At 47.5% G+C, this 23,595-nt stretch overlaps 1 protein-coding gene across 1 annotated transcript in view; it reads left to right on the top strand.

Annotated features, from left to right (window-relative positions):
* Window positions 1-7,559, top strand: part of LOC141082412 (oocyte zinc finger protein XlCOF29-like) — a 264,186-nt gene extending 256,627 nt beyond the window's left edge. The window contains exon 3 of the mRNA XM_073566352.1: window positions 7,335-7,559. Within this exon, the coding sequence (XP_073422453.1) occupies window positions 7,335-7,559 (225 nt within the window). The remainder of the gene's footprint in view (window positions 1-7,334) is intronic.
* The last annotated feature ends 16,036 nt before the right edge of the window (window positions 7,560-23,595 follow it).

Here is a 23,595-nt window from a genome sequence, read left to right on the forward strand (position 1 = left end):
ACCCCCTATTACTACCACCAGACCCCCCATTACTACCACCAGACCCCCCCATTACCACCACCAGACCACCCATTACCATCACCAGACCCCCATTACTACCACCAGACCCCATTACTACTACCAGACCCCCATTACCACCACCAGACCCCCCATTACTACCACCAGACCCCCATTACTGCCACCAGACACCCCATAACTACCACCACGACCCTCATTACCACCACCAGACCCCTATTACTACCATCAGACCCCCCATTACCACCACCAGACCCCCATTACTACCACCAGACCCCCATTACCACCACCAGACCCCCATTACTACCACCAGACCCCCATTACTACTACCAGACCACCCATTACCACCACCAGACCCCCATTATTACCACCAGACCCCCATTACCACCGCCAGACCCCCCATTACTACCACCAGACCCCCATTACCACCACCAGACCCCCATTACCACCACCAGACCCCCATTACTACTACAAGACCGCCCCATTACTACCACCAGACCCCCCATTACTCCTTTACATTGGAAATATTTTTCTTGTTTTTTTCTTGTAAAATTTGATAGTTTTTAAATAATTATGAAAAGTTATTTTTTAGGGTTTCTTTTGCTGTAGTTGGTTTCCTCTGTGTCTCTGGCACCGATAGGGTCCTGGTTACCAATAGGGGCGACTGGAAAAAGATCTGCTCACAATTAGAGACTAAATGGATCCGGCAATTAAATCCCTGACATCCCAATGGTGTAGATGAAGTTCTCAGCTTTTCCCCTTTCCTATAGGGGGTTTGGTGGAATTCGTTCTCTACACTCTTTATTACATAGAACAGTTTTCTCTGATCTCAATGTGTCTTATTTGTTTCTTATCTCCTCATAATACAACGGTCACAAGATCGCCGATCTGCACGTTACTCTCCGATGGTGACGATCCTCTAGACATCCGGACAGTCAGGAGCATTGGACCCCATCTGTGTCTCCCCACTATTCTAACAATGGACGCTCTCTCCGCCATCATTTCCTCCTCTATACGGTTATTACGGGGAATGACGCTGTGATGACTTCTCTTCTGGGAGAGACACAGATCACATGTGACTAATATTGCAGTGTGAATAGAAACTTATATTTCCGGTATTTTTCTGCCCTTACATTGTGGGTTATGAGGTGTTTGGGGCTTGTTTTTTGTTCCGCCCTTTTCCCTTTGTTGTTATCTTTCCAGTTGGTAATTGGGATTCTAATATAAGCCCATATATCCCGGGAAGTGTCAGGTGCTGGGATCTCATTATAGTATTAATAACAATTTAATTCCCGATTATTCCCGTCATTTATTGCTCATTACATTCTCTCTATATAATAACAGATTCCTCTTTGTTACACGTCCTAATACTGATCATTTATATCTCTATATTGTAGAGGAAACATTTCTAGGAGTGTATACACTTCACCACAAACACTTCCCATAGATTTTATTATCATCACTGTTATTAAGCTGCTTTTCTCTTTATATCTTTACCATATCACTGTTTATTCTCTTTTCTTACCCGTTGCACAGTTGCACTCTCACTGGTCACTTGGTGGGGTCACATTTGGCTCTTTTCACCTGCATTGTTTTGTTTCCGGACCCCCCTCACTATCACTTTACCTGACTGATCGCTACCAGATGCAGCATTATTCATCTTGGTCTTACCAACAGGTTTTCATCCTGATCCTCCTGCTTCACTGGGGAAGATGTGATCGGGGAACAGCCCCAATTCCTTTAGGAACACCCCCACTTTACCTCAGAGTTACTCCCCTTGCCTGGATTAGTGCAGGACCTTGGTGTGTTGGAAACACTTATCTGTACCCTCTGAGGAAGCTGACGGGGCGAAACGCCCGTAAGAGGGAATAGTGGTGACTCTGCCATCTTTCTCTGTACACTCCCGGCAAGTCGTCTGTAGGATCTGTAATCCCCATCTCTTGTTAGGATGGTTCCTCCTTTACACTATATGGGCTGTGCTGTATTCCTGGGATATCCCATATAGCACTGGCTGCACTTTATATCTCCTCTCTGTATCCCAGGGATGTAATGCGCTGTCAGCTCTTTATTCTCTCACTATTTATACCCTTTGCTCTGTGTCCTCTCATTATATAAGCTATTCATCTATAAGTGCACAGGATCTATTCCCCTTATACACTGATATCCAGTGATAGATCTACAATCCGGTTACATATATCTATGTATGGATTTATCTTACACTCAATAAATACGGTGCACTTATCTCATCCCCACCTTGATAGTGACGCTCTCTTAGGATACTATGATGGCACTTCTGCACATGGCCACTAGATGGCGCTACAACATCTGACATTTACCATAACAATTTCATGGAGAGAAAACCCATTAAAACAATTGTAACAAATTGATTATAAAGCCAGGGTGGACCTCTGCCTTATACCTGGACGGGTAATAATTTTTATTCTATTGCTAAGCTTATTGACTATTATATGTTTGTATATCCTGTCCGGCTACTTGGATTAGGGATAAGTGCAATACACCTTTGAACTATGCCATTATGGCAATGTTACACTACCGCTATCCCTTTGGTCTTTCTTACCCTTGGTGTGTCCCATTGTTTTCCTGTTTCCTGATATATCACAATAAAATTGTATTTTATATTTTACTATATATGTGGTTTTGGACTTTTTGATCGCTTCTTTTCTCTGATATTTCTAACATTGGACATTTGCCTGAATTTTTATATCTACACATGGTTTACACAAATTATATTTTCTTGTGGTAACTCTATACTATTTACCATTAGAAGCTGTGTATTTCTGTAATTATTTGTATGTATACATGATTGATTACCACTTCTGTCTCAGTAAAAACAATCCCCTTTAACCCCTTTCTGACCTCGGGTGTAAATGTACTTCCTCCCTTTGATGTGGGCTCCGGCGGTGAGCTTACATCTTTTCCGGTACGTCAGCTGTTTTGAACATCTGCCATTTGCCCCTAACAGCCTCTGACCGCTGCATTTAAAGCACACTTCCAGCAAGTGCGCTGGAAATCCCGCCCATTTGTTACCCCATCACATGATCATGGGTCACCGATGGGTTAGCATGACAACCAGAGGTCTCCAGCAGACCTCTATGCTTGTCACTGCCGGAATGCTGCGCGCCACCTGCTAGACAAAACCACATGAACCAGTGATCGTCCCGCCGAACTCCCGCTCTCCTATTAGCATGGGCAAAACACTACTCAGACAACACACGGTGAGGGTAAAACAGTGTGGGCAATGCTTTATTGTACCACAAAACAGGCAGATAACACATAGAACAGTCCCAGCAAAATACCCAAGATGGAGCACATTACAGAGTCTCACTCTTCTACTGACCCGCTAGGATAACAGCTTCTGTGACTTCAGATCTTCCAGGGTCACTACCCCAGCTGTGGCGCACACACAGAGAGGAGGTAACGACAAGCGTAGGAAGATGACAGTCCATACAAGGTACAAGGCCAGTTGGTACAAAGATCACAATCTGGCATCTGCAAACGTATCCATGGTTCAGCGATGGTCAATGGAGCAGAACTGTATTCTTCCAACCGAGGCTGAAAACCCCTAGGAGGTTTCCTGTAGAACAATAGATCCCTGTCCCTTGTGATGATGTTGTGGCTGCTGTCCTGTCTCTTGTCCTTTGGATGTATAGATGTCAATATTACCGGCTTACACAAACAAAAGTCTGTTTTCTTGACCAACCAGGAATCAACACTTAAATTTAAAGCCAACATACAGATAACATTCTATTATTCTTCGTTTGCTAAAAAATAGTCATCTGGTTAATTAAGATACAATGCTGAATGTCTTCACAATGCCAAAAATAAAAAAAGTTTTAAAAAATATTAAAAAAATATAAAAGTTCAAATCACCCCCCTTTCAAAATAAAACAATAAAAAAATCAAACATACACATATTTGCTATAGCCGCGTTCAGAATCGCCCGATCTATCACTATAAAAAATAACTAATCGCTAAATGGCGTAACGAGAAAAAATGTCAAAACGCCAGAATCACTTTTTTTGGTCGCCTCAACATTGCATTAAAATGCAATAAAGGACGACCAAAATATCGTATCTGCACCAAAATGGTTTCCATTAATAACGTCAGCTCGGCACACAAAAAATAAGCCTTCACCCAACCCGAGATCATGAAAAATGGAGACGCGACGGGTATCGGAAAATGGAGCAATTCTTTTATACTTTACCTAATAAAGAGGAGTTATTTTTACTGATACAGTGGGTATGGAAAGTATTCAGACCCCTTTAAATTTTTCACTCTTTGTTTCATTGCAGCCATTTGGTAAATTCAAATTCATACTATCTATTCCTGACACTGGAGGGGCTTATAAACTTCCAAAGTATATAGTTTGAGGTCTGGGATCTGCCAATATGTGGCTAGTTTTCTGACTGTTTCGGATAACATGATACATGATTTTAGTTTTCTTTTTAATTTAGTCTCATTTGAATATAGGTCAATATTAAATAGTCTCTTGATGAGTCGCCTTTGGTGAGGACGATGAAACCCGTAGAAATAAGAGGCTTGGAGAGTGAGTGTGTACACGTCACCTCACCCTATATACTGAGATGTGGGGTACATGTTTTTTCTATTAGTCATCTTCTGACTAACCTTCAGGGGGTGAATTATGGGTATAGCTTTATATCTGGAATTAATAAGGTTTAGTTTTATCCTTTTGTCAGCAAACATGAGGAATGACAAGAGACAACCCATTTAAGAAGATTCAATTTTGGTTAAAATTATTCAAACATGAACATAAAAAAGTCTTCTCCTCTATGTGACGTCTCTGATGTTTATTAACAGTTGATTTCCAAGTAAAATATTTGCCACATTAAGAAAATGAAAAAGGCTTCTCCTCTGTGTGACTGCTCTGATGGCAATCAAGAAGCACTTTCTGGTTAAAACATTTCCCACATTCTGAACAGGAAATAGGCTTCTCCCCTGTGTGAGTTCTCTGGTGCTTAACACAATTTTATTTATTGCTAAAACATTACCAAAATTCTGAACAAGAAAAAGGCTTCTCCCCTGTGTGAGTTCTCTTGAGGGTAACAAAATTTGATTCATCTGCAAAACATTTCCCACATTCGGCTCCGCTCCGTACACCTCGCACACACGCAGCTCCGCTCCGTACACCTCGCACACACGCGGCTCCGCTCCGTACACCTCGCACACACACAGCTCCGCTCCGTACACCTCGTACACACGCGGCTCCGCTCCGTACACCTCGCACACACACAGCTCCGCTCCGTACACCTCGCACACACACGGCTCCGCTCCGTACACCTCGCACACACGCGGCTCCGCTCCGTACACCTCGTACACACACAGCTCCGCTCCGTACACCTCGCACACACGCGGCTCCGCTCCGTACACCTCGCACACATGCGGCTCCGCTCCGTACACCTCGCACACACACAGCTCCGCTCCGTACACCTCGTACACACACAGCTCCGCTCCGTACACCTCGTACACACGCGGCTCCGCTCCGTACACCTCGCACACACACAGCTCCGCTCCGTACACCTCGCACACACGCGGCTCCGCTCCGTACACCTCGCACACACGCGGCTCCGCTCCGTACACCTCGCACACACACACAGCTCCGCTCCGCACACTTAGTACACACGCGGCTCCGCTCCGTACACCTCGCACACACGCGGCTCCGCTCCGTACACCTCGTACACACACAGCTCCGCTCCGTACACCTCGCACACACGCGGCTCCGCTCCGTACACCTCGCACACACGCGGCTCCGCTCCGTACACCTCGTACACACACGGCTCCGCTCCGTACACCTCGTACACACGCGGCTCCGCTCCGTACACCTCGCACACACACAGCTCCGCTCCGTACACCTCGCACACACGCGGCTCCGCTCCGTACACCTCGCACACACGCGGCTCCGCTCCGTACACCTCGCACACACACAGCTCCGCTCCGCACACTTAGTACACACGCGGCTCCGCTCCGTACACCTCGCACACACACGGCTCCGCTCCGTACACCTCGCACACACGCGGCTCTGCTACATCCACCCTGTACACCCCTCCTGACCCCACACAGAAACTTCCCCTCATCCAGCACCATGACAACCAGCACAGCAGAGTCCTGCCCACACTGAGGCCCCTGATCATGTGACCCCTGACTCCTCCCCTCCTGTGACCTCATCACAGGTCCTGTGCGCACAGAGCAGCTGTAGAAATCTCCGGCCTCGGGGGTCTCACCAGACTTCGCTCTTTTCTTGCAGGGGCCGCAGTGGATTTCATCCTGGATCCATAGAGCTGAATAGAGGAGCGATGTTCCTTCACTCTGATGGGAATTGATGGTGACGTTTGTCCAACGTCCACGTTACCGAGTAAATCCCCCCAGGACTGCAGCCGGTAAAGACCCCGATATCCACAGGTGTCCCCTCTAATTGGGGGAAAGGGATAGAAAAGCCTCTTATCCCGAGGGGAAACCCTGTACATGGAGACATCGGCCTCAGATCTCTCCTGTCCTGTTCTTCCAGAAAAGCCTCAAACTTCTGTGTGACTCAGAGCTGAGATCTAACGGGAGAGAAGATTCCAGTGCGGGGAAGACGGGAAACCTTCATATAGACGGCCGGTGGGGATGGAGGCAGTGACCGACTCTGGCCACATCTGTCTCTAGAGCCGCAGTAGAAGATGAAGATGTCGTCCTCATCATGAAGGAGTTATTTCTCATGTCGCGTGTAATGAATATCTCCTGCAGTATTGCTAATGCCGATTCCAGTGTCGGTAATGAGACGAGAATTAGCGTTATGGAAGATGAGTCTATGAGGAACGTGTTCAGCTGCCGACTCCGAGGAGGAAACTGCTTGTTGTCTGTGGCCTAAATATATAGGTTTTATTAGTAGATGTCAGGGAAGAAAACTAAACCCTGTAAGATAATAAATCTCCTCATATGTTTCCCTTATTATCTCCAGTAATTGTATTATTACACAGGATTCTTATGATGTTACATCGGATCATCTTCTTCTCATTCAGGTCTCTACAATATCGGATCCTCTCAGTGAAGATCTTCTACAGAAGAGAATTTTCCTGATTTACCCATCAAGGATGGATATGGACAGAGACAAGATGGCGGAGAGGATGTTACACCTCACCCTAGAGATCCTCTTCCGTCTCACTGGAGAGGTGAGAGATTCTGATGACGTCACATGACATCATTCTTATCTATGGGAATAACAGATGGACAGAACTGGAGAGGTGAGGACTCTGGAAATGTCTGGAGTGAGATTTATTCATGTGTCTCTCCATAACCAGGATTACACAGTGGTGAAGAAGACCTCTAGTGATCGTTGTCAGGACCCTGTGTCTGAGGGATGGGGAAGACCCCTGAGCCCAATCACAGGGCCTCCACCTCACCCCCTGATCCATGAGGACATCAATGACCAGAAGATCCTAGAACTCATCTACAAGATGATTGAGCTGCTGACTGGAGAGGTGACACTGCTGGGAATGCTGGGACATTATACTGTAACACTATGAAGGGATCGGGGGATGACGGTATCATTGTATGTGTCAGGTTTCTTTAAGGTGTCAGGATGTTGCTGTCTATTTCTCCATGGAGGAGTGGGAGTATTTAGAAGGACACAGAGATCTGTACAAGGACGTCATAATGGAGGTTCCCCAGCCCCTCACGTCACCAGGTAACAGACAGGACTAAATACACACGGCCTATAATTATCTAAAATGATAAATGGGAGTTGGTTCACTACAATACCCAGAAAGGTTACCAAAATTATGTCTATTTACTCTATAAAAGAGAAGACTTAGGGGCGACATAATATATATGTACAAGTATATCAGAGGTCAATACAGAGATCTCTCCAATGAACTGTTTCTACCAAGCACTGTGACAAGAACAAGGGGGCATTCTCTTCGTTTGGAGGAAAGACAATTTCTGCACCAGCATAGAAGAGGGTTCTTCACGGTAAGAGCAGTGAGGCTCTGGAATTCTCTTCCTGAGGAAGTGGTGATGGCCAACTCACTGAATGAATGTAAGAAAGGTATGGATGCTTTTCTTGTGAATAACAGTATAGGTTACGAATAACAGAATATTATAGGTAGATGGTTGACCCAGCTTAGGGGAAGGAATTTTTTTCCCTATGGAAAAAATCGGCTTCTACTCTGTGGGTTTTTTGCCTTCCCCAGGATCAACAATGCAGAACAGCTGCACTAAAAATAGGCTGAGCTAGATGGACATAAGGTCTTCCTTCAGCCTTCAAAACTATGTTACTATGTTACTATGTATCTGTACGTAGAGAATGAATTCATTCCCTGTATGTGTTTCCTCCAGATCTATCCAGTAAGAGGACAACACCAGAGAGATGTCCCCGTCCTCTTCTTCCACAGGACTGTAACCAAGAAGATCCCAGTGCTCCTCAGGATCATCAGGTAGATGGAGAGAAGGTGTCAGGAGATCTCCCCTATGATGTGTAGACGGCTGTGAAGGTCTTGTGCTCAGTCTTGTTTTATCCACCAGTATTATATGTTTTATACTTGTGTAATGAGAACGGTGGAGATGGCAGGATTAGAGCTGATCATAGATGGGACTTCTCCATCTGTCGGTGACTTTTACAATATTTGTTTCAGGGTGAAGATCTGACCCATATTAATACTACAGAGACATATGTGAGGGGTGATGAGTGGTGTAAAGAGAAGATTCCCACATATGACTACCCAGGTGAGTAGTAACCACTGAATGCAGAGAAGTCACAGATTCCTCTCAGTCACCGGCTGTGGCTGCTTTATCGGTGGTGTAGTCCGGCCGTATTACCATGATCACCATTTTGCCTCTAGACCACAACATTCTCCTCCACCCAAAACTGTTCTAATGACTTTGGGCATTGAAAGCCCTTTTCTATAGAACTTACAACCTGGAGGATCCACCTACCCCCTGGGATTAGTGTGAGGGTGATCCCTTAAAGCAAGATCTTTCAGTATGATTGCTTGTACCTGACCCAATATAGGCCGAGTGCGCGCTTAAAGAGTCACACTGAAGACAGTTAGGCCGGGATCACAATACTGTGTGTGATGCAAGAAACTTGCACGAGTCTCTCGCATCAACACCCGTCGCTTCCGCCGCTACTCGGGACTGGAGCTGCGGCTGCTTAGAGATCCTGAAGTTTATTCTCAAGACAAAGAGACAGGAATCAGCCATTCTCTCCTTCACATTAGGAGACGCTGACCGTTACCTGCCCAGATCTGTAACTATAAAGCCAAATGACAGCGTACCTAGAATGTGCTGACAAGATAGAAAATCACTTGTAGAAAAATCTTATGCTGGGCCTGTAAGAGAAAGCGGAGGGTAATGATGCTGTTGGCTTCCTAGATCCCTGAGATCTTATCGGATGAATCTTCTCTCCCTTCTGTGCTGCTGAATGTCTCATGGTCACTAGGGATGAGCAAGTATACTCGTTAGGATTTGGTACTCGGCGAGTAATGCGGTACTCACAGTACTCAAATCCTGGCGAGTATTTCACAACTCACCTCTCTAAGGCCTCTTTCACACTTCAGTTTTTTGCATCAGTTATAATCCGCCAAAAAGGCGGAGAAGCGGATCCGTTCTCAACTGATGTGAACGGATGGCACAGGATCCGTTTTCAGACGGATCCTGAAAATGAAGAAATTTAAAGGAATCGCTGGCCGGGAAAAAAGAGAGAGAGAGAGAGAGAGAGAGAGAGAGAGAAAGATTTTTTTTTTTTTTTTGTCCAGCACCCAGAAAGAAATTCGGGTTAAATCAGTGTTTGCAGGATCCGCCAGAGAAAAAAACGTTACAAGCTCCGTTTTGAAATTTTGGAGGATGGTGACGGACAGCAACTTTTGGCAGATCCTCACAAAAAACGGATGCAACGGACAGCAATCCGTCACAATCCGCCATTAATGCAAGTCAATGGGAAAAAAACGGATCCTCAAAAAAAATTTGAGGATCCGTTTTTTTTCAAAACCTGGCGGATTGTGACTGATTGTAAAAAACGGAAGTGTGAAAGAGGCCTAAGCTGTGCGTGGCTGAGGGCTGTAATAAACATTTATTCCCGCCTGCAGGAGATGTGTTGGCTCCAGTCCTGGTGTCATGGATTCACTCCATGTCATAAATTACATTGTTTTTGATCCTAAGGAATTCAGATTACTGCACAATCTCTCCTGAAATGGGGAGCAATATTATTATCTCTAATCTTCTGCTCAGGATTCATAGTAGCTCCAATGGTCCACCATAAATGAGGGCAACTCTGGTTTACTGTTGTTTAATCTGTATTTGTAGTTTTCAGTTAATGAGATTCTCGTGCTCTGGGGCGGGGCTGTGGGCGGGGCTGTGGGTGGGGCTTTATGTGGAGCTCTAATTACATGTTCATCTGTATTGGCTTATGACAGGTCGCTGACCCCTCACTGACCTGCCCCCATTATTACATAATGCATATAATAGCATTGATATTATTGGTGATAATGCCTATAATATTGTGGCTATTGTGAGGCTTAGAAAAAAAAATTACATCCAGCAAAATGACACCAGCGGCGCCTGCGCAGTAGCCTCTGTCTCTTACTTATAGATGCTACTGTGCAGGCACCGCTATCACCGTTGACATTTTGCTGGTTGTCACTATCTTCTCTGCTTTCCATATCCCAAGGATTGCCTTGCTCATCGCCCTATAACACCCTCAGATGGATCTGGACTTACACTGGGACCCCTAGGCTTGGACCATGGTGTTACCTGCTATTCTGTAGTATTAGATGGCAAGAAGAATAGTCAGGTAGCTGGGTCAGAACCAGAAGGACAGAATACAGAATCAGAAGACACAAGAGTAGTCAGTAAACGGGCCACGGTCACAGCAGGAAACAAACACACAAGCCGCAAGCTGAGCACAGAGGACTGAACCAGAGGAGAACAGCGCTGTATCTGGCAGATTCCGGCCATGTGCTTTGCGCTTTAGTAGGGTGTGGTACTTTCCAATTGGCTGAAGTAGGGAGCAGATTACTCCAGCTGGACAGCAGGAACAGATCCCAGATGAGATTGGACACACCATATGCAGAAGCCCTAATAAAACTAAATGACAGAAAACCAAAACAGTAGAAATCCCCATAAAGTGATTCCATTTTATAAATTAATTCACTGAGGGTTATAATCTATACACACGGGGTCAAAATTGTTGGTACCCCTCGTTTAATGACAGAAAAACCCACAATGGTCACAGAAATAACTTGAATCTGACAAAAGTAATAATAAATAAAAATCTATGAAAATGAACAAATGAAAGTCAGACATTGCTTTTCAACCATGCTTCCACAGAATTAAAAAAAAAAATGAAACTCATGAAATAGGCCTGGACAGAAATGATGGTACCCCTGAAAATAATGTAACAGAAGGGACATGTTAAATCGCGATGTGTCCACTAATTATCATCACAGGAGTCTACAGTCTTGGAATCAGTGAGTGGCCTGTATAGAGGCTACAGATACTCACTGTGCTGTGTGGTGACATGGTGGGTATCACACTCAACATGGACCAGAGGAAGCGAAGGAAAGAGTTGTCTCAGGAGATTAGAAAGAAAGTTATAGACAAACATGTTACAGGTAAAAGTTATAAGACCATCTCCAAGCAGCTTGATGTTCCTGTGACTACAGCTGCACATATTATTCAGAAATGTAAGCTCCATGGGACTGTAGCCAACCTCCCTGGACGTGGCCGCAGGAGGAAAACTGATGACAAATCAAAGAGATGGATAATATGAATGGTAACAAGAGAGCCCAGAAAAACTTCTAAACAGATTAAAGGTGAACTTCAAGCTCAAGGAACATCAGTGTCAGATCCCACCATCACAAAAATTTTCCTTTAGACCTAATTTTTTTTTTACTTTCTCAAGGGTAATAGGTGAAAATGGACTATACATTTTGTTTTGCAATTTCTCCTGAGCATGCTGATACCCCATATGTGGGGGAAATCTACTGTTTGGGCACACAGCAGGGCTCGGAAGGGAAGGAGCGCCATTTGACTTTTTGAATGTAAAATATGCTGGAATAATTAGCCGGTTGCCATGTCATGTTTCGAGAGCCCCTGATGTGCCTAAACAGTGTAAACCACCAACAAGTGTCACCATTTTGGAAACTAGACCACTTAGGGAACTTATCCAGATGTGTATTGAGCACCTTGAACCCACAGGTGCTTCGCAGAAGTTTATAATGTAGAGCCGTGGAAATTAAAAAAATACAATTTTTCACAAATCTTTTTAGCTCCATATTTTGCATTTTCATAAGGGTAACAGGAGAAATTGCTCCATACAATTTCTCCTGAACACGTAGATACCCCATATGTGGGAGAATACTACTGTTTGGGCACATGGCAGAGCTTGGAAGGGAAGGAGCGCCATATTGGAGAGCAGATTTTGCTGGAATTGTTTGTGGCTCACATGTCACATTGTCAGAGACACTAACGTGTCTAAACAGTGGAAATCCCCAACAAGTGACCCCATTTTGGAAACTAAACGCCTCCCCAAGGAACTTATCTAGACATGAGGTGGGCACTTTGAACTCCCAAGTGCTTCACAGAAGTTAATTACATAGAGCCGTGAAAATAAAAAAACATTTTTTCCACAAAAAAATGAACTTTTCGCCCTCAATTGTTTTTTTCCAACGGGTAACAGGAGAAATTGGACCCCAAAAGTTGTTTTGCAATTTGTCCTGAGTATTCTGACACCCCATATGTGGGGGTAATCCACTCTTTGTGAGCATGGCAGAGCTTGGAAGGGAGTGAGGGCCATATTGGAGAGCAGATTTAGCTGGAATTGTTTGTGGGTGACATGTCACATTGTCAGAGCCCCTGAGGTGCCAGAACTGCATAAGCCCCCAAAAGTGACTGCATTTTACCAAATACTTCCCTGAATGAATTCTTCTAGTGGTGCAGTGAGCATACTGACCCCACAGCTGTTCCATAGGAAATTATACCATTGGGCAGTGAAGACAAAATAATTACATTTTTACCACTAAAATGTTGTTTTAACCCCAGATTTTACAGTGGAAAATAGGTAGATAGGTAAATGGTCACTACACCCAGAGATGAATTCCCAGAGGGGTGTCATTTCCAAATGGGGTCACTTCAGGGGGGATTCTGCTGTTGCGGCACTTTGGGGAGCCGCTAAGTACCAGAACAAGAGAATCCCCCCTGAAGTGACCCCATTTTGGAAATGACACCCCTCTGTGATTTCATCTATGGATATAGTGACCAGTTTCACTACATGGATGATTTACAGAAACTTGTAGTGGAAGTTTTAGAGCAAAAATTGCAAAAATGTCATTGCAGTGCCCAATATATTGTGCCCAACTTGTGTCTCTGGAGACCTCCCCCCACCTACCCCCGGAAATTGTTAAGTCAGCTCTACTCAAATGTGTCTGTCACTAAATAATCCAAATGCTTGAATCTCAAAACAGTTGAAAAACGTGGTTCTGTGTGGAAGATTGTAAAGCCGTCATGGAGGCATAAGGCTGGCAGTGATGGGCATTGTGGGTAATAATAGTGGGGATCATGCCTCATTCCTCTCTAGGAACATACACGACATCTTCTCTGGGGGTTCTTTCTTGTTTCAGTTACTGGGATGAGTGCAATAAAATGTCGCTCAGTGAGTCTTCTGACATCTTCAGATTTTAAAGGTTTGGCGGGGACAAAATTCTCAAAAACAAGATTTACATGACCTCATAATAATCAAGGAAAGTATCTGCATTTCCGGCTTTTTTGTATAACACAAAAGAATTATATGTGGCCACCTGAAACAAATACATGACTAACTTTTTAAACCAGATATATGATTTTCTTGATACCTAGTATGGTTGTACAACCTGATCTGCAAGGTCCACACCCCCATATATTTGTTGTAGTCAATGACAGACACAGGTTTTGGAGTAGTGGATCCCTGTTGGTCTGCAGTGGCCCTTGTGGCATCTGTGTGGATCGAGCTCAAGATAAAAATATCTTTTTTATCCTTATACTTAAGGACAAGCAGCTCTCCATTGTGTAAAGCCCCTGACTGCCCCTTTCAGAACTTTTTGCTGACCAATGATTGTGGAAACCCCTGATGGTTTTTTCGAATGGTCCCAGAAACCCCTATGTTATGTTCAAACAGACTTTTAAATAGGGGTATGCTGGTGTAGTAGTTGTCAACATACAGATTGTAGCCGTTTTGTAAAAATGAAGTTATCAGCTCCCAAACGATTTTTCCAGATGTCCCCAGATAAGTAGGGCGTCCTGGTGGGTTTACTTGGCTATCTTTCCCCTCATAAATGTGTAAAGCTGATGTGTATCCAGTTGAACTCTCACACATTTTATAGAGCTTTATTCTGAACCTTGCCCTCTTAGAAGGAATAAATTGCTTGAGGTGCAGTCTTCCTTTGAATTTTACAAGGGACTCATCAATGGAAATGTTTTCTGTTGGGGTGTAGAGCTTTAAGAACTTTTCTGTCAAGTCTTCGATGATGGGTCTGATTTTGAATAGTCTGTCATGTTCTGGGGCATTTCCGGGCAGGTATTGACTATTGTCGCTAAAATGCCAAAATCTCATGAGCATCTCATAACAGGTGCTAGGAAGAGTGGCAGGAAACATAGGGGTGGCTTGAACAGGGCGGTTGGACCAATAAGACCGAATGCTCATTTTTTTTTAACAAGCCCCATAGTGAATGTAAGTCCTAAAAATGTTTTCATTTCTAGGACATTAGTTGGTTCCATAAATTTGACCGAGCATAATAGGATCGTGGATTCTGGCTGATGAATTGGGACGCATATACATTTGTAGGATAATATGCTCTAGCAAGCTATCTGTCATAAACAAATTAAAAAAAAATAATTGGTGCAAAATTTTCCACCTCCATATTTATAACAGGAATGGCATTAAAATTAGGGATGAATGGAGTAGCCGAATCCGAAGCCTCCCATCTGGGAAATGCTACATCAAGAGGCAAAGCCCCTTGGACATTGGTGTGCGCCAATTCACGAGCACTAGGGACAGCGCTAGTACTGGGCATTGTTCCCTGAGTTGGAGACATTTCTCCAGAAGCGCTATTTGTCCTTCTTGTTGTACTGGTCCTTGTGTGTGAGGATGGACCGGAATCACTGCTCATTTCTGAGCTATCACTATCGCTGCTACTAAAGCCCTCGAAATCCACATTGCCATCTGACACTGCACTTTCTTCACTGTCAGAACATAAAAGTGCATAAGCCTCCTGTGACGAACAGCCCACGGCCGTTCGTCCACTTACGGAGGCGACTAACGGGGGTCCCGCTGCCACCAAAACGCGACGGACAGCGGACCCTGTGTCACCACTATGTCACAGTCCCACCACTGACACGGGTGTATCAGCGGACGGAGGGACGAGACACAATGCCGGCACACGGCTATCACAGGCGCAGTGGGGCTTATCCTAGTTATCCCACCACTGGCACCATGTGACAAAAATATCCAGCAAGCTAATCTCGCTCTACAATTTGCCGCAGGGGGAGTTTAATTTGGATGCCCCACCACTGCTATCAATCTTCCAAGTACTGCGGGGATTTATGTATATCCCACTTTCTCAGTTCCACTTTGGAAATTGCAGCTCTCCGGCACCCCCCTTCCCCTCAGGTCAGTCAGGGAACTGCACCTAGGATAATTGGTCGCCGGACGGGCTGCCTGTTGTGAACCGGCAATTAGGCTTCTGCAGTAAGGGAATTATGAATGCTGGTGCCGCAGACCCTTATTCAGCTATATAAGACCCTTCTAGACTGCCAGCAAGCCGCAATAGCCGTGCACAACGCGCTGCCACCAGTCACGGTTACTTAATTCACAGTGTTAAATTAAGAGGGTCCGTGGCAAACCCCTTGAATTAGTAGCGATTATCTATCAAAGGCGTATAGTTCGAGTCTTAGAGCATAGAGACAGATCTAAATAATTATTTCATTTATTTTCCGAAAGAGGACAGTGATTACAGATAAAAGTTGCTATAAAATTGAGACATAAAATATGTACAGTACAGGTATAAAATAAAAGTGGAGAAAACAAAGAGAGTACACTCACAGTTCCATATTGTGCCTTAGGCAGACCATGCGGGTAAGGTGGGTGGAGGCGGAGCTGCACTTCTCCGCTCATCTGGGTCTTTCTAGCACGACGACTTGAGCTGTTCTGCCCTGGTTTTGTCCAGGAAGTGCTTTATAGACTTGCTATGTGACATCACGGAGAGATGCATGCTGGGTTAATCCCACCTCTCCCTTTTGGATTTAGAATTACACTAGAAAACTTATACTAATCATAACTCCGTGGGGGCAGCCCGCACAGACACATATAGGGCATCATTGGTTGTGATTTGTTGAGTACAATAATTCAAGACCAAATATGCAGTAGTTCTGATACACCGTTTAGCTGGAACACATATCTCAGGTTCTGAAAGGATTACGCTTCGCCAGAACCACGGCAGCGACGCTGTGACCGCCCGGATTACAAAAATGTGATTTTCATATCTCTAGGGTATTTGGTTCTTATGGTATAGTCTCTCATAGTTTTATTCGTTTCAAACAAAGAAGTTTTTCCCGCTCTGAAGAGGAGAGAAGGAAACAAATGGTTGTAACAGCAGGGGGGTCTCCTATTACTAGTGCGAACACAGGCTGTAGAGGAGGGGGGTGGCACTGCTCTGTGTGTGTGTGAAGGGAGGAGGAATGAAGCTGCAGAGCTAGCAGCCTGGATTGTCATATCTGCCGGATCTTTCTGGAAAGTTACAACAGAAAACATCATATTTTGTGGACAAAACCCCATACCTCACAGACATTGTACATCACACCTCCCCCCTTAAGAGGGCGCTAAGGAGGTATTACCTCTCGGTAATCGGCCATGCGCACCTCAGTGGGTTCGCCACGGCGGGACAACCCATCGGCATTGCCGTTTTCACTGCCCTTCCTGTGTTTTACAGTGAAGTCGTACTGTTGAAGGGCAAGGCTCCAGCGGAGCAACCTTCCATTGGTTCCGGACACTGTGTGCAACCAGCTCAGAGGGTTGTGGTCAGTTACCACCGTGAAGGCGCGCCCGTACAGGTAGGGCTGCAAACGTTGCAGTGCCCACACCATGGCCAGACACTCCTTCTCGATGGTCGAGTATGCCACTTCCCTCGGCAAAAGTTTCCGGCTCAGGTACAACACGGGGTGTTCTTGGTCCCCCGAGTCGACCGGGCTAAGCACAGCACCGAGGCCAAACTCGCTGGCGTCGGTCTGTACCAGAAACGGGCGACTGCTGTCGACTGCTCTCAACACTGGAGAGTTGCACAGGGCTGCTTTCAAAGCTTGGAAAGCCGCCTCACAGTCATCTGTCCAGTTGACTGTTTGGGGTAGCCTCTGCTTGGTGAGGTCAGTCAAGGGTTTGGCAAGGGCGCTATAGTCCTGTACGAACCGCCTATAGTACCCTGCAGTGCCCAAGAAGGACTTCACCTGTTTCTTGGTCCTGGGGGTGGGCCAGGACACGATTGCGTCCACTTTTCCTGGCTCCGGACTCATGGAACCCCCGCCTACCCGGTGCCCCAGGTAGTGGACCTTGTGCATGCCTATCTGGCACTTCCCCGGCTTGATGGTCAGGCCTGCCTTGTGAAGACGCTTGAGCACCTCCTGGAGGTGCTGAAGGTGTTCCTCCCAGGTGGAACTGAAGACGGCAATATCGTCTAAGTACGCCACTGCGTACTCCTCCAGTCCCCGAAGCAGGTGGTTGACCATCCGCTGGAAAGTGGCAGGGGCATTCTTCATGCCGAAGGGCATGACCGTGGACTCGTACAGTCCAAAGGGGGTGATAAAGGCGGATTTCTCCTGCGCCTCAGGGCTCAGGGGAATCTGCCAGTATCCCCGACTCAAATCCATGATGGATATGTAGTTGGCGTTTGTCAACCGCTCGAGCAGATCCTCGATGCGCGGCATTGGGTGGGCATCAGAGGTTGTGATGGCGTTGAGCCCCCTGTAGTTCACGCAGAACCTGGTGGTTCGATCCTTTTTAGGCACGAGGACTACAGGTGAAGCCCACGCGCTTTTTGACCGTCGAATCACCCCCAGCCTTAACATCTCATCGATCTCTTGGCGCATGACTTGTTGCACCGTTTCAGAGATCCGATAAGGTGTTCGCCGTAATGGGGCGTGATTCCCGGTGTCCACCTCATGAACCGCTAACTCCGTCCTCCCAGGACGGTTGGTGAACACGGGGCGGAAGAGTTCCAGGGTGGCCATCAACTGCAACCGCTGGGACACGGTGAGCGAACCACTTATCTCCATGTCCTCAATGGACCCATTGGCCTTGGCCTGGGCCAGCATGTCCAGGAGGGAATCTTCCTCCCCATCCTCTGGCAGATTGCAGACCGGTAGGACGCAAGCTTCACGTTCGTAGTGCGCCTTCAGCATGTTGACGTGAAAGGCCTTGCGCCTACCCCGAGCATGGTCAAGCGTGACCACGTAGGTGACCGGGTTGAGCTGTTGGTGGACGACGTATGGGCCTTCCCAGGCTGCCTGAAGCTTATCCGTTGGTACGGGGACCAGCACCCAGACCTTTTGACTCACCTGGTAGGTCCGCTCCCGGGCGTTCTGGTCGTACCAGCGCTTCTGGTCAGCCTGAGCCTGCGTCATGTTGTCATGCACCAACTGCGTCAAGGTCTGCATCTTGTCACGGAAGCGCATGACATAATCCACGATGGACACTTCTGTGGGGTTTGGCTCATCTTCCCAGGATTCTCTTATCAACCCAAGGGGTCCCCGGACTCGCCTGCCATACAGGAGCTCGAAGGGGGAGAACCCGGTCGAGGCCTGCGGAACTTCTCTGTAAGCGAACAGCAGGTGTGGGAGGTACCGCTCCCAGTCGCGCCCTTGGGTCTCAACCAGTATGCGGAGCATCTGTTTGAGGGTACCGTTGAAACGTTCCCACAAACCATTAGTCTGTGGGTGATACGGACTCGATACCAGCTGCGTCACCTGCATTTTCTCACAGAGAGCCTCCATTAGGCGAGACATGAATTGGGGCCCTTGATCGGTAAGCATCTCCCTGGGAAATCCTACTCTTGAAAAGATGGTCACCAGTGCGTCAGCCACCTTATCTGCCCTGGTTGAAGACAGAGCTACTGCCTCTGGGTACCGGGTAGCGTAGTCTACCACGGTGAGAATGTATCGCTTTCCAGAGCTGCTGGGGACGGACAGCGGTCCTACAATGTCCATCGCGATTCTCTGGAAAGGCTCCTCTATCACCGGCAAAGGAATAAGGGGAGCCTTAAGAGCAGGCCCCGCCTTACCCACTTTTTGACAGGTGGCACAGGAGCGGCAGTAGTGTGTTACCTCTGTCCCCATCTTGGGCCAATAGAAGTGTTGAGACAGCCGTGCCTTTGTTTTGCTGATCCCCAAGTGTCCAGCGAGTGGAATCTCATGGGCAATCCGCAACAACTCGGTTCTGAACTGATAGGGGACGACTAGCTGTCTTTCCCTCAACCACTCCTTTTTAGGATCTCCGGGTACTGTCTCCCGGTACAACCTTCCTCGTTCCCAGAACACCCTCTCCTTATCAGACTTGGAGGTGGGCGTCTCGGCGAGACCTCTCAATTTCTCCAGGCTGGCATCTGAGTGCAGAGCAGCCTGGAACTCCATGCTGGAGGCTGCCAGAAGTGACGTCAGGGTCCCCTCTTTACTGGGACCCTCTGGAACCGGCTCTGGGTTCACCTCTGGTTCAGTCTCTCCTGTAGCAGCAGAGGGTCCAGAAGACAGTGCGTTACCTGCGATCTGGGCACTCTGACTGCGTGTGACAGCTGCTATGTATGCTGTCTCCCTGGGGATTTCTACAGACCCACCAGCCGGTGCTGGCTTGGGCTCTACCTCCCCATCCACCCCCAACACTTCAGGAGCAGTGCTACTTATGGGCCAGTTACCTTCCTCGGTGGCACTGGTCAGCTGCATGGCATTACCTTCCTCATGGTCCCCATGCACCTCCCCATTTCCTTGAGCACCGTTGCTTACTCCTGCCAGGGGTTCCTCAGCCGTCTCACTCCGCAGAGTGACGGGGCTGAGCACTTCGGTACCTGTGGACACATCTACCGCTTCAAAGAAAGGGTTAACGGGTTCAGTCGGCACAGATACATCAACATCATCATCATCCTTCCTAGGAGAAGAATGGTTATCAGTTTGCTTTGGTACATTCACATCAGCATCAGCATCATACCTGGGGAAAGAATGGTTGTTAGTTGCATCAATACTCATCAAGGCATTAGCAGGTAACACATTCAGTTTCCCCTCATCATCATCATCATCATCAGGGTTAACGTTACCCTTATTATCAGTTTGGGGAAGGGGGTCAGGGACGTAGTATGCAACCATCCTCCCCAAGTCAGTCCCCAATAAAACATCAGTGGGCAAATTTTCAGACACTCCCACCTCCCTCAACCCGCTCCCGGCACCCCAATCGAGATAAACTCGTGCCACTGGCAAGGGACAACGGGTGCCTCCAATCCCGGTGACAGTCAGGGTTTTCCCCTCAACAAACTCTTCAGGGGCCGCCAGTCCAGGACAGATGAGGGTTCGTTCAGCCCCGGTGTCCTTGAGGCCTGTAGCAAGACGGGCCCCCACCTGAACAGGTTGAACGTTGTCGTCAGCCCTCCCAACCACACCTCCCACCAAAAGAACAGAGGCGTTGGGCCCGGGGGCCTTGGCTGGGGGGTTCTTCGGCCTGTTCGGACAGGCGTAAAAGAAGTGACCAGGCCGCTGGCAGTGGTGACACAGGCGACTGTCAGTAGCCGGCCTGTTGTTGGAAACAGGGACAGGGCCTCCGGAGGGACGGCTAGCTGGGGCATTGGGGTTGGTTGCTGGCTTACCCCCTTTCCAGCTGGTGGCGACTGGCCTCCGCGTCTCAGGCTTCCGGTTGGCCTCGTGGTTGTCGGCGATCTGCGCCGCTTTGTCCGCGTTCGTTGGTTCGCGGTCCAGGATGAACTGTCGGACCTCAGCTGGGCAGAGATGCAGGAACTGGTCTTTGATCATCAGGTCCCGTAGCTGCTCAAAGGTTTCAACGGACAGTCCATGGATCCACTGGTCAAAGTGGGTCCTGAGTCCTTGCAGCACATCACTGTAGCTATCATGTGGGCCACGTTGGAGGTGTCGGAACTTCTTTCGGTATACCTCATGTGTCAGCCGATATTTGGCGATCAGCGCCTCTTTTATGGCGCGATAGTCTTCATCATGCGCTTGCGGAAGAGAAGCAAACGCCTCCAGAGCTTTGCCTTTTAGCCCTGGGGTCAAGTACCTGGTCCATTGGTCTTCGGGCAGTCGGTACTGTCTGCAGGCTTTCTCAAAGGCTCGCAGAAACGTGTCCAAGTCCCCGTCCTTTTCCATCACGGGAAAATGCTCTGTCCGGGGTTTAGGAGTCTGGACGCTGCTGGGCTCACTGGTTCGGGCTGTGGGGGCATTCCACCCCCGCTGGAGCATCTCCAGCTCATGGGCCCTCTGAGCTTCTGCATGGCGCTCAGCTCTCTCAGCCTGGGATTGACGCTCACGTTCGGCTCTCTCAGCCTGGGCTTGACGCTCGGCCTGGGCCTCCTGCCGATATTGCCGGATCAGTGTCAGACGACCCTCACTGTCTTCGGCAGGGAGTTCGTCCAAGGCCATTTGCAGATAGGGGTCCACCCCGTTATGGTTGAATGTGGGGCCAGCGCTCATGAGTGGAGCCTCTGCTGCAGCCCCATTGTTACTTGAGCCCGCTTCTGCGTTCGCTGGGCTCTGGTCATTTTCCCGTTGCACCAGAGCCGCGATCATTTGGGCTTTGTTTTTGTTCGTGGTGTCGATCCGCCACACCCCGCAGAGGGCAATAAGAGATGCCTTGTTATGCTGCTTATACCACTCTGCTCCCATCGTAGCCATGGTTGCCAAATAAAAGACAGAAAAGAAAAACGGAGAAAAAGGGAGGGAATACTTGCAAGTACACACTAATGTCTCAGGACTAGTAACCACTGAGTCTGTTCTCCAAAACCTATGATGCAGGATTCCCGCAGGAACCGTGCAGGTCTTTAGTGAGAGGAATGATTGCTCAAACCAAATCACTAATGCTCTAGGATTATCCCACCTCTCTGCCACCAATATGTGACGAACAGCCCACGGCCGTTCGTCCACTTACGGAGGCGACTAACGGGGGTCCCGCTGCCACCAAAACGCAACGGACAGCGGACCCTGTGTCACCACTATGTCACAGTCCCACCACTGACACGGGTGTATCAGCGGACGGAGGGACGAGACACAATGCCGGCACACGGCTATCACAGGCGCAGTGGGGCTTATCCTAGTTATCCCACCACTGGCACCATGTGACAAAAATATCCAGCAAGCTAATCTCGCTCTACAATTTGCCGCAGGGGGAGTTTAATTTGGATGCCCCACCACTGCTATCAATCTTCCAAGTACTGCGGGGATTTATGTATATCCCACTTTCTCAGTTCCACTTTGGAACTTGCAGCTCTCCGGCGCCCCCCTTACCCTCAGGTCAGTCAGGGAACTGCACCTAGGATAATTGGTCGCCGGACGGGCTGCCTGTTGTGAACCGGCAATTAGGCTTCTGCAGTAAGGGAATTATGAATGCTGGTGCTGCAGACCCTTATTCAGCTATATAAGACCCTTCTAGACTGCCAGCAAGCCGCAATAGCCGTGCACAACGCGCTGCCACCAGTCACGGTTACTTAATTCACAGTGTTAAATTAAGAGGGTCCGTGGCAAACCCCTTGAATTAGTAGCGATTATCTATCAAAGGCGTATAGTTCGAGTCTTAGAGCATAGAGACAGATCTAAATAATTATTTCATTTATTTTCCGAAAGAGGACAGTGATTACAGATAAAAGTTGCTATAAAATTGAGACATAAAATATGTACAGTACAGGTATAAAATAAAAGTGGAGAAAACAAAGAGAGTACACTCACAGTTCCATATTGTTCCTTAGGCAGACCATGCGGCTAAGGTGGGTGGAGGCGGAGCTGCACTTCTCCGCTCATCTGGGTCTTTCTAGCACGACGACTTGAGCTGTTCTGCCCTGGTTTTGTCCAGGAAGTGCTTTATAGACTTGCTATGTGACATCACGGAAAGATGCATGCTGGGTTAATCCCACCTCTCCCTTTTGGATTTAGAATTACACTAGAAAACTTATACTAATCATAACTCCGTGGGGGCAGCCCGCACAGACACATATAGGGCATCATTGGTTGTGATTTGTTGAGTACAATAATTCAAGACCAAATATGCAGTAGTTCTGATACACCGTTTAGCTGGAACACATATCTCAGGTTCTGAAAGGATTACGCTTCACCAGAACCACGGCAGCGACGCTGTGACCGCCCGGATTACAAAAATGTGATTTTCATATCTCTAGGGTATTTGGTTCTTATGGTATAGTCTCTCATAGTTTTATTCGTTTCAAACAAAGAAGTTTTTCCCACTCTGAAGAGGAGAGAAGGAAACAAATGGTTGTAACAGCAGGGGGGTCTCCTATTACTAGTGCGAACACAGGCTGTAGAGGAGGGGGGGTGGCACTGCTC

This window comes from Dendrobates tinctorius, unplaced genomic scaffold (assembly GCF_039654945.1).
Source record: "Dendrobates tinctorius isolate UK_male_01 unplaced genomic scaffold, ASM3965494v1 ptg000017l, whole genome shotgun sequence".
Classification (NCBI taxonomy): domain Eukaryota; kingdom Metazoa; phylum Chordata; class Amphibia; order Anura; family Dendrobatidae; genus Dendrobates; species Dendrobates tinctorius.